The 13144-nt window shown below is 44.3% G+C and overlaps 1 protein-coding gene across 1 annotated transcript in view; it reads right to left on the bottom strand.

Annotated features, from left to right (window-relative positions):
* The window catches only part of LOC148339076 (pyruvate carboxylase, mitochondrial-like), a 143834-nt gene that overhangs the window by 21533 nt on the left and 109157 nt on the right, over positions 1-13144 (bottom strand). The window contains exons 13-15 of the mRNA XM_088294800.1: positions 4333-4477; positions 4159-4248; positions 770-991 (exon numbers count right to left, since the gene is read on the bottom strand). Coding sequence (XP_088150926.1) covers positions 770-991; positions 4159-4248; positions 4333-4477 — 457 coding nt within the window. The remainder of the gene's footprint in view (positions 1-769; positions 992-4158; positions 4249-4332; positions 4478-13144) is intronic.

The following is a 13144-nucleotide window of genomic DNA, read 5'->3' as shown; positions in this document are numbered from 1 at the left end:
TAGTATTTAGTAGTGTGTGTGTAATCTGTGTGTACATTGATAGATAACATTATGGCTTTTACATTGAAATCATCTTGGTCATCTTTTGTGATCTGCTTTCTAGTAGATTTGCAGTGACAAACAATTTGATCGTAAGCAATTTGTAACGGCCCTAAAAATCCGTCATGTTCACGGGTTTCGGAATTCCAATGAGACACAATGGTCTTGTCCAAAAAAATGACCCAATTCTGCCATCTGCCGGCCATATTTTTATTTATTTGTTTTATTTTTAAACTTTCTAAAATTAATAATCAAACCAGAGCTGTCTGAGACTTTTCTTCACAAATTCCCTCTAAAATAAATAAATAAATAAATACATTTATCATTTGGCTTTTTCACGACAAAGGGTGCTGAAAGAATTTGCAATTAATTACGTTGGCATTGGACATAATAATTAGTATGCAAAGGATTTTTTTAATGCAGAATACAATTTGGGTAACCAATTAATCGACTGATTTAAAAAAAAAACAAAAAAAAAAACAATCATTTTATCCGAAATGCAATAACCAATTAAGATATGAATATAGCCAGAACATTTGGCTGTTTTAAAATACCTTGCCCGATATTTCTTACGACAGAGATTTTTTTTCTACCAACTATTATGAGTCGGAGAATGTTTGAACGTAATTATCTTTGTCTTATGTCATAATGTGTTAAAAAAAAATAAAAAAATTGCTGGTTTAAAAACAGCTCAATCGCCCTGATAATAATGAATAATTCATATACTTACCTCCCCAGTTCTCCAGGCTGAAAAGATTGTTGAAGTTATGACTGACAAACGGCGAGATTCTCTTCAAGTCGTGGGTGCGCACCCTGGTGGCCAGCAGGGACTGGTGCGCATCTCTGAAGGTGGTGTCCATCAGCAAAAGGCCCTGGTGGGCACGCACGGCCTTGGCGAAGCCCTCCGGACCGTCACGCAGCAGGACGTCGCGGAATCCCACCGGAGGATCTCCTACAGGTGCAAATAGAAGATGAAGGATGATTAACAACAGCGTTTATAAATGCTATAAGGTTAATTTTAATTTCTGGAAGCTCGTCTATGGCGTTTTGCACCGAATGTTAGCATTGGGCTAACAAACCAAAAATGAAAGATGAACTGAAACATTTGCGTGAATGTTGGTGTGGCTGAAATTATTTTGTGCTTTATATTATTTTTATCAATGCTAATTTTTGGAAGCCCGTCTATGGCGTTTCCCATTGTATGTTAGCATCAAGCTAACCGGCTTTTGAAAGATGAAATAAAATATTTGCTTGAATGTTGGTGTGTGCGCAATAGTCTCCCGTCTCTCTTGGTCTCTGCTGGAAAGCATCAATAAACAAGAGTTCACGGAAAAACAACAACCAAGCGTCTCGTCATAACCTCGTCACACTGAGGTACACGTCTGCCATCAAAGCGCAAACAACACATTTTGCTCCCGTGCTGATCCCACCAAGCCTCTGCCCGCCAATTAAACAGGAGCGCAACCAGAGGCTTACAAATATCGGTAACCCGAGTGAGATCAATCTGAGCTGGGGAGTGGACGCTCATCAATCAATTAGTCCAGTTAATGAGCTAGCGTCGATCCGCCTGCGCGCTCGCAGGCCCTCTCCTACTTCTCTTTTGGCTTTCTTTCCACTTGACCTTTTTCTCGGCGCAAAGCATATGAACTCCCGTGTAGCGGGACAAGCCAGTAATGAGCCGCGCGGGCTGGCCCAAACTTATCCAAAACAAATCAGGCAAATGATTTATGTGCATCGTCGCTGCATTTTTTTTCCAACGCCACGCAGCAAGCATTATGGCGCGGGCTTCGGCGTAAATAAAACAACAAGCAATAGAAGGTTACTTAGAGCGCGGCAACGCACATTATAAATCCATTTGTGTTGCGCGCCTACTGTGTGCATTACGATTACAGTAATCACACACCCGATGTATCCGACATGCACGGGGATGCGGTTAATTGTCCGTTTTATGACTTTCCATCAGGGGGAACTTTAGGACTGGAAGTTTACATTTTCTTGTCGACGACGTGGCGCTCTTTAAAATGTGCGTAGACAGTCTAGTTGCCGGGTCAGTTATTGCGTCTCATGTTTGCACCTGGCCGATGATTGCCTCTGTAGGCGGGCAGGATTATAGCCTACACCGGCCCAAAGCCGCTCTTGTCCTCTTTTTATAACCCCGCTCTCCTTCCACGTCCCTCGCCCTCCGCGGAGTGTGATAATACTGGACTAATCCTTTCTCCTCTCTCCCTCAATCCCTCCGTTGAATGAAAGAAAACGCACATTACAAATCTCATTACTCCGTTTTTTTTTGGGTGCATGCATGCCCACTGTCCTGCATACGTGCTCCCTGCAGGCCACGCCCCCTCCCCCCTCCCTCACACACATTTATTTCAAATATGAGAGCCCGCCACAATATTTGATGAGGACGCTCCTCGTACTGTACGTCATTTTTGTAGCAGCTTTTCAAAAATGCAGAGTCTCGCGTCCAGATGTTGGAAACTGGCGTGTCATTGTTTTGAATTTTAATCATGTTAAAATGATTATATCATACTTAAATTTTTTCATTTTGACTTTTTTGTGTTTTTAAATTCGATCAAGTTTTTATTGATTTTTTTTTGTTTTTGGAAAAATGCTTTATTTCATGGGTTTATTAATTATTTATGTATTAATTTATATTTTATTTTATTTATTATTTATTTGTTATAATTTTTTGTTATTTTATTTATTATTTATTTTTATAATTTTTTTATTATTCTATTTATTTGTATAGGTTTTATTAGTTTTAGTATTAGTTTTATATATTTTTTAAATATATGGAGTGCTTGTTTAGTGGAAGTAAAAAAAAAAAAAAAATGGACACTCAGGCTACGTTCACTGCAGGTCTTAATGCTCAAGCCGGATTTTAAGCTGTAATCGTTCACGTTCGATATTAATTGTGACCTCTGACCGTCAGATGTGTGCACCAAATGCGCCCTCAAAGTGACCCGCTGAAGAACAGATGACGTCATTCACGACGTCACAAACATCACGGAAGTAAACGGGGGCTCATCTTTTGATCATCTCACATCTGCAGAAGAGCGATGAGGGAGGAGGTAGAAATATTTTGGAGATCTCAGGCGAGGCTTTTCCATCTCATTTATTTCTACGAAAGAGGACGTGCACTTTGTGTTTCATTTTTCAAGTGGGATTAAATTCAAGTCAAGAGTGTTACTCAAAACAACTTTTGGAGTGCAGATGATTATCGGTAATCTCCCAGGCAGCCTCCCTCACCCGCATAAAGGAAATATTTTGCTTTTGTTGATGTTTTTCGGGAGCACACGTGCGACCTGACTGAAGTCACATCGCAAAACATCTCGGCGCACGTATGAAAGTGGCCCAGGTCGGATTTGAAATTTTTTAAAAAACGCAAGCCATTAATTAATCTGCACGACAATAAACAAAATAAACGAAAATAAAAGCAAATCAAGCATGAATTAATATGAAATAGTTTATTTATGTTTTGTGAACTTACAAACGTCTTTGACTTGCTGTCGAGACGTATTTTGACAAACCGAAATAAAATTCGGATGAACGCCGTTGTTCTAATTTGTGGTCGGCTCGACCCGGGCGCTTGTTTCCGTTCAATGAGCCGATCTCGTCTCGGGGTCATTTCTTTTTTTTCTCTCATAAAACTTCAAAGGCTTGTCTTTGAACTCATCGGCCGAGTAAATAAAATAGATCTTTGACGTCTTTAGCCGTCAATGGCAGTAAATGAGTTCATGGCAAGCGGTGCCGTCAGATTGGGTGAGTTATGCCTTGCGATGATTCATATTTTTTCCATCATTTGGCGGCGATGCTCATTTCTCACTCGCAAAAAAGCATTGAAAAAAAAAAAAAGAAAAAAAAAAGCCCACCGAGACCGAACGGGCAACGCGGGGCACTGATTCATCGATCCAAAGTCCACAGTGCACCGTGTTAAGAGCGTTTAGGGCAAATTCATAAACGAGCGAGGAGGCCAAAGAGTCCGACTCCCGGGATGGCGCGTGGCCGAATGCGCTTTGTGTTCGCGCGGCTCGCTCGTTAAGTCCGTCCTGCAGCACTTGAGGGATGCCAACAACTTTGGGCTCACAGTGTGAGATCTGGAAAAAGGCCCATACGTACCCATGGTGACGGGTGGAACGACCGGGTCAATAGAGGACGGTTTGGCCTTCACCGGGATGGGCGTGGTCGGTCCGTTCACCATCACGTGACCTTAAAATGCAGCAGACAGTTGGAAGGCGGCAGCAAATTAGACGGCCGAACAATTATGTGCGCGTTCTTTGCCCATCGCCTGACCCAGATAGTGCAGCAGCTTCTGCGCTCGGTTCTGCGTGGGCTTCAGGTTGAACAGTTCCTGGTTCTCGTCGATGAACTGCGTGTCCACGGTGGAGTGGAGGAATTGGTGGTTTGAGAACACATTTTGGAGGAACGGGATGTTGGTCTAGGATGGGGACAAACAAAGAGCAGTGAAACTGATGCCTTCAAAAATGTGCTGGCTAAAATATGGAGCTGAGGCAGAAAACTTTTTATGTCCAAATATGGTCAATTTGACATTTTTTTCCCCACAAATTGATATTATTGGCCTGATCTCATGTCATCTGTTATTTCTTCACATTATCAACTCATTTGATCGCAGCCATTTTCACTCGAGGAAACCCCTCATTCCCCGCGTTTTTCGGAATTTGGACTCATTCACACATCAACAGAATATTCTGTTCTAATGCTATAAAAACACGAAGCTATGACGCCAAAAAAAAAAAGGCGTAGACCCCGCCTCCCAAAGACGTATTTATACGTCTTTGGGAGGCGGGGTCTACGTTTTTGTATGTCTTATGGATTGGATGAGTTTAACTAAAGCGTGTAGAAAAAAGCTGCTCTTTGGGAGGTGTTCTGTGGGAGTTGAGCGGCATTATGTTGCCTCGAGATGTATTCATTTTATTTTTTTTTTTTGACAGTGTAAGCTTGTTATTTTTAATTAATTATTTTTCAAAGATAGCCATAATGCTTTGGTGCAGAAGAAACTGGTCAGCCACGAGGGTAATTTAACAAATGCAAACTCATCGTTTAATTTATTGATCCCTGGCAGCTTTTTTTTTGTCTGCTGGCCGACAACGCTTCCCCGTCAACTTTGTGTCTTTGAACGCAACCCACTGTGCGGTCTTGAAAAATAAGCCTCTGCTACTCTTGCAGGGAAACAAGCTTGGCTTTTATTGAGCACGCTCACAGAACTTGGTCCTCAACCAAGACCCCCTGAGGATTGGGTAAAAAGCCCCCCCTTTCACCGCCCCCCCCCTCTCCTCTCTTAGCCCACGCATGTGCCTCGGTGTCTTCCGCAGGCAGTCTATAGATAGATCGGGCTCACACACAACGCGGATACACGGACACATTGTGACAAAGCATGAATCGCGGCGGCCATTTAGCTCGCATTTTGAAACACCTGCAATGACTCGAGATAATTGCCTCGGCAGTCACTCAGGAATCCAATAATAAGCAGGTGCGGTAAACGTGACGCACGCACAACAAACGCAACTCATTAGCCGTCCCAAGAGAGCGCCACAGAGCAAAGAGATCAATCTGCTGAGGCATGTAAACGTACAAGACATCCCCCCCCCCCCCCATGCAGCCCAAATGAGACAGACGCAACACGCCGTTATATTCGGCGGCGAGGAAAAAAAAAAGGAACATAAGAAAGATTTCAGATCCGCGACACTTTATAGGAGCTCGCGAAAAGACCTCGTCGTTAAGAAAGTGAGACGAAACAAGTGGGCAAAAATGTGGATTTAGGGTGTATTCTTAGACGCGTGCTGCAGGACAGCCGAGGGATTCACGAGGCGGTGCGGCATGTCCAGCCTTGGGCGAGTGCAAGCTGTGGCGAAGGCGAAAAAAAAAGAAAGAATTGATGAACGCTTGGGCTGCAATATGACTCTCCTTCTCTTTTATAGGATAGCCGATAGTCGCGCTATTAGAATGGATGCCGCCCATGCAGATAGTCGTCTCCAAGGACAAACAGGCAACCTATGAAATATTGATTTGATCCACTTTTATTGCCTCACAAGTCCAGCCGCTTGCCACACACCAGCAAACTTTCCCGGACAAATGGGGAAAAGAGTTTTGCCAAATCATGAGCCAGGACTTTGATGGCCCAAAACGACTCGAGAGATAAACCCACAACATTAGGTACTAGTGGTAGACCCATATGTTTTTGTTTTTTTTCAGGGCCGATACCGATACCGATAACCGATATTTAACGCCGATATTCATTTGTTGAAAAAAGGGGCAAAATGGCGTCAAAATTAAAAAAAATTGCATCCCCAAAACTTGACTTAGTTTAATTACTATTAAGTACATGTTTATTACAAGATGTTAAAGCTTTTTTTTAGATCTTGGAAAATAGACAACTTAGTTTTAAAAGTGGAACAAAAAGTGCATGGAGCTCCCAGGCTCAGTTGCATTTCTTATAATTCAATGAAAACAAACATCTCTTTAAAGTTTACGACGACAAATTATTTTCTTTTAGTTGTGAGTTGTAGTAGACTGACATTTATTCAAATTTCCGCAAAGTCTGTTGCCTCGCGTAGTGCTTGTCACTCGAGGTGAAAAAGCAAACAGGCAGCTTACTGCTGATTGGCTGCTCCCCACTGCACAAGGAACCAATCAGAAGATGCTGTGGGCGGGCCAATCTGCTGCTGCAGGCAGGGTCACTAGCACAGCAGAGAGAGAGAGAGAGCGAGCGAAATGTGCTGCAGCGAGCCAAAATAAACCAGATTTGAATTTATCTGCCTTGAAAGTTAAAAAAAAAAAAAAAGGTGCCAATCAAATATCGGCCCTGATAATCGGCCCGGCCGATAATCACCATTCTATCACTATTAGGTACACCTACATGAAACAGAGGAGCTCAAACGTATTCAATATGTACAATAACGGTATTTAAAAAAAAAAAAAAAAAACTTTAATTAAGCACAAAGCTTGAGGCGGCTCCTGTGTTGGCTTTAATGAGATGGGGCGCAGATGTAGCTAATGTTGTGAAATATGAATGGAGACAAATAACACAAGCTGCTGCTATTAACGAGTAAAATGAATACACGGAGCCGTGTCCTTTTGCACTCTGCTGTATCAGATCAATGTGTTCATTAGCTGGCTGCTTGGCATGCCTGGCGGTACAATGCGCGCACGCACACGCACTTGCTCCCGCTCCCTCCTATTTTACACAACATCACACACACACTCACCTCCCCTCCACACACACACACACGCGCCCTCGTCCGTGATTTGGAGGCGCTGTTACATTCGTTTGGATACGGCTCTCAGAGTTATGCCGACTGCATGCAAATGACACACACACGCACGCACGCACGCAAACACACACACACACCCAGGCTAGCAAACGTCTTTTAGTCACTCAATCCCAGAAGACGACATGTACTTGTGAGTGGCCTCGTGTTTGCTTTGTGTCATCAAAGAAGGTTGCCGCATTGCCTCTCGCTGCTCGGCGCTCCCGTCGCCGTCGGCTTTTGCGTCGACGAGGGCGGCGGCGCAAAGTTCAACTCCTTGTATTGATACACAAATTGGTAAAAAAACAACCAGTAAGAGACAAAAGGTGTCGTTGACAAAGGGCCAATCTTTTGCTCCCTGGGGGGGGTTTCAGGAGCATTGCTGAAACTACAGCGGAATATCAAGCTCCGGAATTCGTAACATTTCGACACAACGGATGCCGCTTTTTGATTTTCAATTGATTGTACAACTTGAAACTGATAAGCTCTAATTTTGTAGACGTTGGCGCAAATGCAGGCGGATCCTGATTTGGCGCCAATTTGGCAGACCGCCAGAAAGTTGATTTCAACCTTAGCCTGCAGCAAAACACAATTGATTTCATTCATAAATATGTGAGCAGTGGGCAACAAGCCATCCAAATCATTGGAACCTTTTTTTTTTTTTTTTTCCACCATTCTACTCACGGAGCGGCACAGCTCAGGCACACGGACGATTGGGCCCTCGGGGGGGCGGTCTCCAAGAAATCCAAGAAGCGAGTCCAGTACACGGCATTTAAAGCGAATGGAAGGAGCAACTTTGATTGGCTAAGATTGAAGTCGGCTGTGAGCCACAGCGGCGCACACGTCCCTCTTGCAGATCCGTCGTCCCAATATTGAGTGATATATGCGCAGCTCAGGAATGATGCGTAACACTCCATAACAATGAAGTGATGCGAACGTACATTTGCTTTACAGTGCTAATGCTAATTTAGCATTGCTAACGCTGCTATTTCCTTGCATTTTCTATAACCACACATGTTAGTGAGGAGCATGTTCTTGGGAACATTTTGCAGGATTAGCTTCATCTATAAAAATAAATTAATAATGTTTTAGAGGGCTTCTTAAAAAAAAATAAATAAATTAGCGCTACAAATGAACGTAATGACATAATCCTAAATCCCTAGCCACAAACGATGGCACGATCTAAAAACGCTGAGTAGCAGCACGCCTGTCATTGTTCGTTTTCGACTCCAACATGCGGCGATCCTCTTAAAAGCGAATCCGCAATTCCTCGCCTTTCCAAACACGAGAAGGTACAAGAGGCGATTTGTGGCGCGTGACGCGAGGCGCCGGGGATCACAGTCGCACCACCTCCCCGCTCTGTGCTCCCTTCCCTGATTAGGAGCTGAATAGAGGCACCGTCGGGTCATTCACGCTTTCTCCTCCGTCTCCACTCGCTCGGCCATCTGTCACGCCTTAACCGCCAGCTCTGACACACAAACAGACGACATTCCGCACTGCTTGGTCCCAGCCGGCTGCTAACAACTATATCATAATAGCTGGCCGCCACATGGTCAGCAGGGGTCACTTAAAGTTGTGGAATGGAAGCGTTTTAGAATCTGTTCATAGCCGAGCTTATTTCCTCAATAGTGAACCATTTGTCGGACTCTTTGGGTTAATTCGATACGTCTGGGAGTAAAGAGATTTATTTCAGGTTTTCGCTAAATCGGAATGAGTGATTTTTCGGAAAAGGCACTTGTGTGTGTGTGTGTGTGTGTTGTAGAATAAAAATGTTTCTTAAAGCGAACTCTAAAGGGAAGAGAAGCCAAAATTGGGCTTCCATGCTCCCTCTTCCGAGCTCCAGTTAAAAGGCGAACGGCAGCACTTTGGAGCAACTGGAGATGCTTGATGGAGGACTGGCTGACTCCAAAGTAAAGTGCATTACAGAAATCTAGCCAAGCCTATCGGAACTGCAACTGCAAAACCTAAACAACGCAGGATAGAACAACTTTTGGAGTCAATCGGCAGACCAAAAGAGCATGCATTTCATCTCCGGTAGAGGAGATTGAAGGACGGAATTCCCAGAAACAAGCAAGAACTAAAAGATGAAGAATGCAACAATGTGTGTGTGTGCGTGAGATACTGTTTGAGTGAGTCTGGAATGCACCCCTCACAATAAACGGGGGTTTCGCTGCACTTGCTCTGTCACATTTGGCCACATCACGCTGCCGAGTTGTCCGTGGTGCTGAAAACGTCTGCCGAGTGCGGCCGGCCCAAAAGAGACAAAGCACGTCATTGGGCTGTTACAATAAACGTGCGCGTGTAAATGACACCTCCAGCACCGAGCACCGAGGCGGCCAAATGTTCCAAAGAGGAAAATAACCCCCCCCCCCCTCGACACCCACGCACACCCTCCCTCCCTCCCTCTCTTAAAGCGACTGCTGCGGCCTCAGCAAAGTGAGACATCGTACAATCTGTTCTGAAGAGCGGCGACACAAATTATTGCCTGGCGTTTCCAGCGTCAGACATTTCACACCTCAGGTGCGCTTCAGCATCCAATTTAACGCGCGCTCCCAAAGGCAAACGCGAGCAGGCGTAGCGATATTAAAGAAATATTCACTCACAATTATCCATAATTAAACGTCAAAACTCTGGTCGGGTTGTCGCCGGGGCAACCGCAGATTGCCGGCACTCCATTGTGAAGCCTGCGAGTTTTTCTCGAGTCATCTTAAGGAGTCCTAAATGCAATCTTTAGGACGCGTGTGACGGTAACAAGCTAATTAAGGATGCCAAAGATGTCAGCTGGCGCGACACCGCAGCGTCGTCTTGTGAGCGCTCTCGGGCCTAGAAATAAACTTGACGTGTCATGTGGCCAGCCTCTCCGCCGTCCTGTGCGGAGCAGCCGCCGAACGTCATCGGCTGTTGAGGCGAAACAGAAAGTCGCTTTGCTTTGTTTGATCTGCGCCAAGCGCTTTCACGAGAGAACCGGACAAGAAAAATGCAAAGCGCCGAACATCATCGGAGGCACGAAAGAGCAGAAGGTAAAGTCCAGTCGCCATCAATCCCGCCAGCGCGTTATGTATGGCAAGTGACTCTTGGAAACATTTGGCTGCCATCTTTGATTTCCCAACGCGGGCCAGCATCTCCCTCAAGTCATTTCTTCGGTAAGATCCGAGCGTATGAGTCAAGCTTTTCAGCAGGCCGAGCAACGCCGACAAACGAGAGGCGCCGCCACTATTTCTTGTACTCCATTGACCGCTTCCCAGCGGCGGCAGTAAGCGGGTAATCATTACGCTACGAGAGCGTATGAGGAACGCGCGACGCATAAATAAAGCACAATGACATGCAAACAGAGCAGAGGACAAAATTAGAAGGAGGAACTTGGGGCTCGTGTGTGTGTGTGTGTGTGTGTGTCCTTGTGTTTCATCAGCTTTAGATTATGACCTATCGGGGGGGGATGGGGGGGGGGGGTCAGGGGGCACCCACAATCACGTGTAATCAACCTCTGGCCAAGTGTAATTAAAAGTCGTTGTGAAAATGGAAAGAAAATGATTTGCAAATTTGACGCATCAGACAGAAGATTGTTGTAAACAACTTTGCCATATTTGAATAATTACAAAAAAAAAAAAAAAATGGTGTAGGTGTGTCCACTGGATGCACTGAAGCCACGCCCCCTTCAGCTGTCAATCAAATACCAAGACGACAAATGGGTTCTATTTTGTTGAGCGTATTTCTTATTTTGACAAGATAATCTCGCCTAAAGCATCGGGAGGCTGGAATAAAGCGGTGTGGGGATTCAGATGACAACGAGGCGCTCTAAAGTGGACAGGCGAGCCCGAAGTCACGCTCCAGATGCTGGCGGTCAAATCTGAGTTTGGTTGGTTTCCCCCCCCCCTTACTAGTTTGCCTTACTCACCATGACGGACAAGCACTCATGGCAGACAACGAGGCGCTCCGAATGTCACATGATGAATTTCAGTAAATGTAACCTCCTTGTGCTGCAAATGCAACGTTTCAGTTCTTTACAAACCGATACAAAGTCTTGAAAGTCTCTCGAGTCGTAATTTGTTGAATTTTCTGAATTTTTTATTAATTTATTTTTTTCATATTTCTATAAAAATCTACTTAAAAAAATTATTTTCTGGCAGGTCTTGACTTGAAAATGATAACATTTGCATCGACTACACGGCTCAACAGCAAATTTGAATTGATTTATTCTTTTTTTAATTTATTTTTAATTTGACCTATAAAAGCTTGCACAAGTATTTTTCCATTATTGTAATTTAGAGCTATGATGGTTCAGGAAAAAAAATAAAATCAGCTGCTGCTGAACCTCACCCTTCATTTATAAATATTAATAACTATATTACAAAAATATTAGTGTTTTAATATTATTATTATTATTATTATTACGGAAACTTGAAAAATGAGGGCAAAGTTGGAATCAGCACAAAAAAAAAATAAAAAAATCCAGGAAAGTTTACTTTTATCTCTGATGAAAGAATGTAGCAAAAAAAAAAGCGAAATATATCTCTGAATTTAATTTACCGGGATTATAGTGAAATGGAGTGTTAAAGACGCAGAAACACAACACTCCGACGAGTGAGGTCACAGAACACCACGGTTCCTCATAACATTTCGCCGGCGGGCGCATTAATTGCGAGCCAATGAGCCGTGAAGCAGAACACCGTTAACTGGATATGATTGGACCGGATGAGGTATCAAAACCGCTCGCGCCGAGGGAGGTCCAAAAATATCTGACCGCAGGCCAAATAATTACCGTCGGGGGAACGGGCGAGAGGGAGCGCGGCCGCCGCACGTGAGAAGACGGCGAGAAAAGGATGAAATGAAGCCGCGGCCAAAGCGAGCGCCGCACCGCAACGAGGTTTTCGACTTGATCATTCTGACGCCTCAGATTCCATTTAACGTCCAGTCGCCGCCATCGCCGCCTTTGAAGGGATCCGCGCTACACGTGTCGGCCTCAAAATGCGTCCACTTGCCGGCTTATCTGGCTCAGCCTTGCTCTTCTCTTCTTCACCACACTGTCCTCGTTCTGGCGTCCTCCTCCACCTCTTCCTCTCGCTGGCCTCAACGGAGCTGCAGGCGCTAAGAGCTCGCCTTTGCTTTCACCTCTCGCTCTTCTTCCATCGGGCCTTCATGCAGGTTCTCCCAAAACTAAAAATCAAGTGTATCTGCAATCAAATCCACAATTTTCCCTCCTTCGGCCAGTGTGGGTTAAAAAAATGAAGAATATTTTTTAGATTTTCGAACAGTCGCCGAACGAGATTGGCTGGTGTGGATCGGTTGATTCTGCGTAGCGCTGCTAACCTTTCATCAGTGAGGACGCGTTCGCACGTTCAACGTGAGGCCTGCGAGAAGGCCTTCCTGTCACTAACTCGTGATCTGATTGGCTGTCACAACTGTATAAGAACCCGTTCACTCCTCACACAGCAGTGACGCCCGCATTGTGCATTCTGAATGTCTCGGATCAATAGTATGTGTCACTGCTACTATGAAATCTGCCCGGCAACACAAGTTAGCTGAATTCTCATTGGTTAAAAAATTCTCACCTAAAACTACAACACTGGGATATAATATGTGAAGAATAATTACAGTATCTTTTTTTGTGACAGATTGAAAGTATCTTCAAGTACTCGAGACCAAAAATAAAAAAAGTATGTTTTTAACATATTTGGCGAGTTTGCAACGATAAGAATGAACTTCTTAACGTGAGTGGCAAAGCCAAGCCTTGAAATATGCGGTTTGCCATCGCAGTATGCGAATCAAAATTTGCATTACACAACTCAGTAAAACTGAGAACAAACCACCGAGAAAAGTTTCGCTGAACAGAACCACTA

The sequence above is a fragment of the Idiotropiscis lumnitzeri genome, chromosome 4 (assembly GCF_059441095.1).
Source record: "Idiotropiscis lumnitzeri isolate Australia: NSW breed Sydney's pygmy pipehorse chromosome 4, RoL_Ilum_1.0, whole genome shotgun sequence".
NCBI lineage: Eukaryota > Metazoa > Chordata > Actinopteri > Syngnathiformes > Syngnathidae > Idiotropiscis > Idiotropiscis lumnitzeri.
This window is presented reverse-complemented; position numbering and strand designations above follow the sequence as displayed.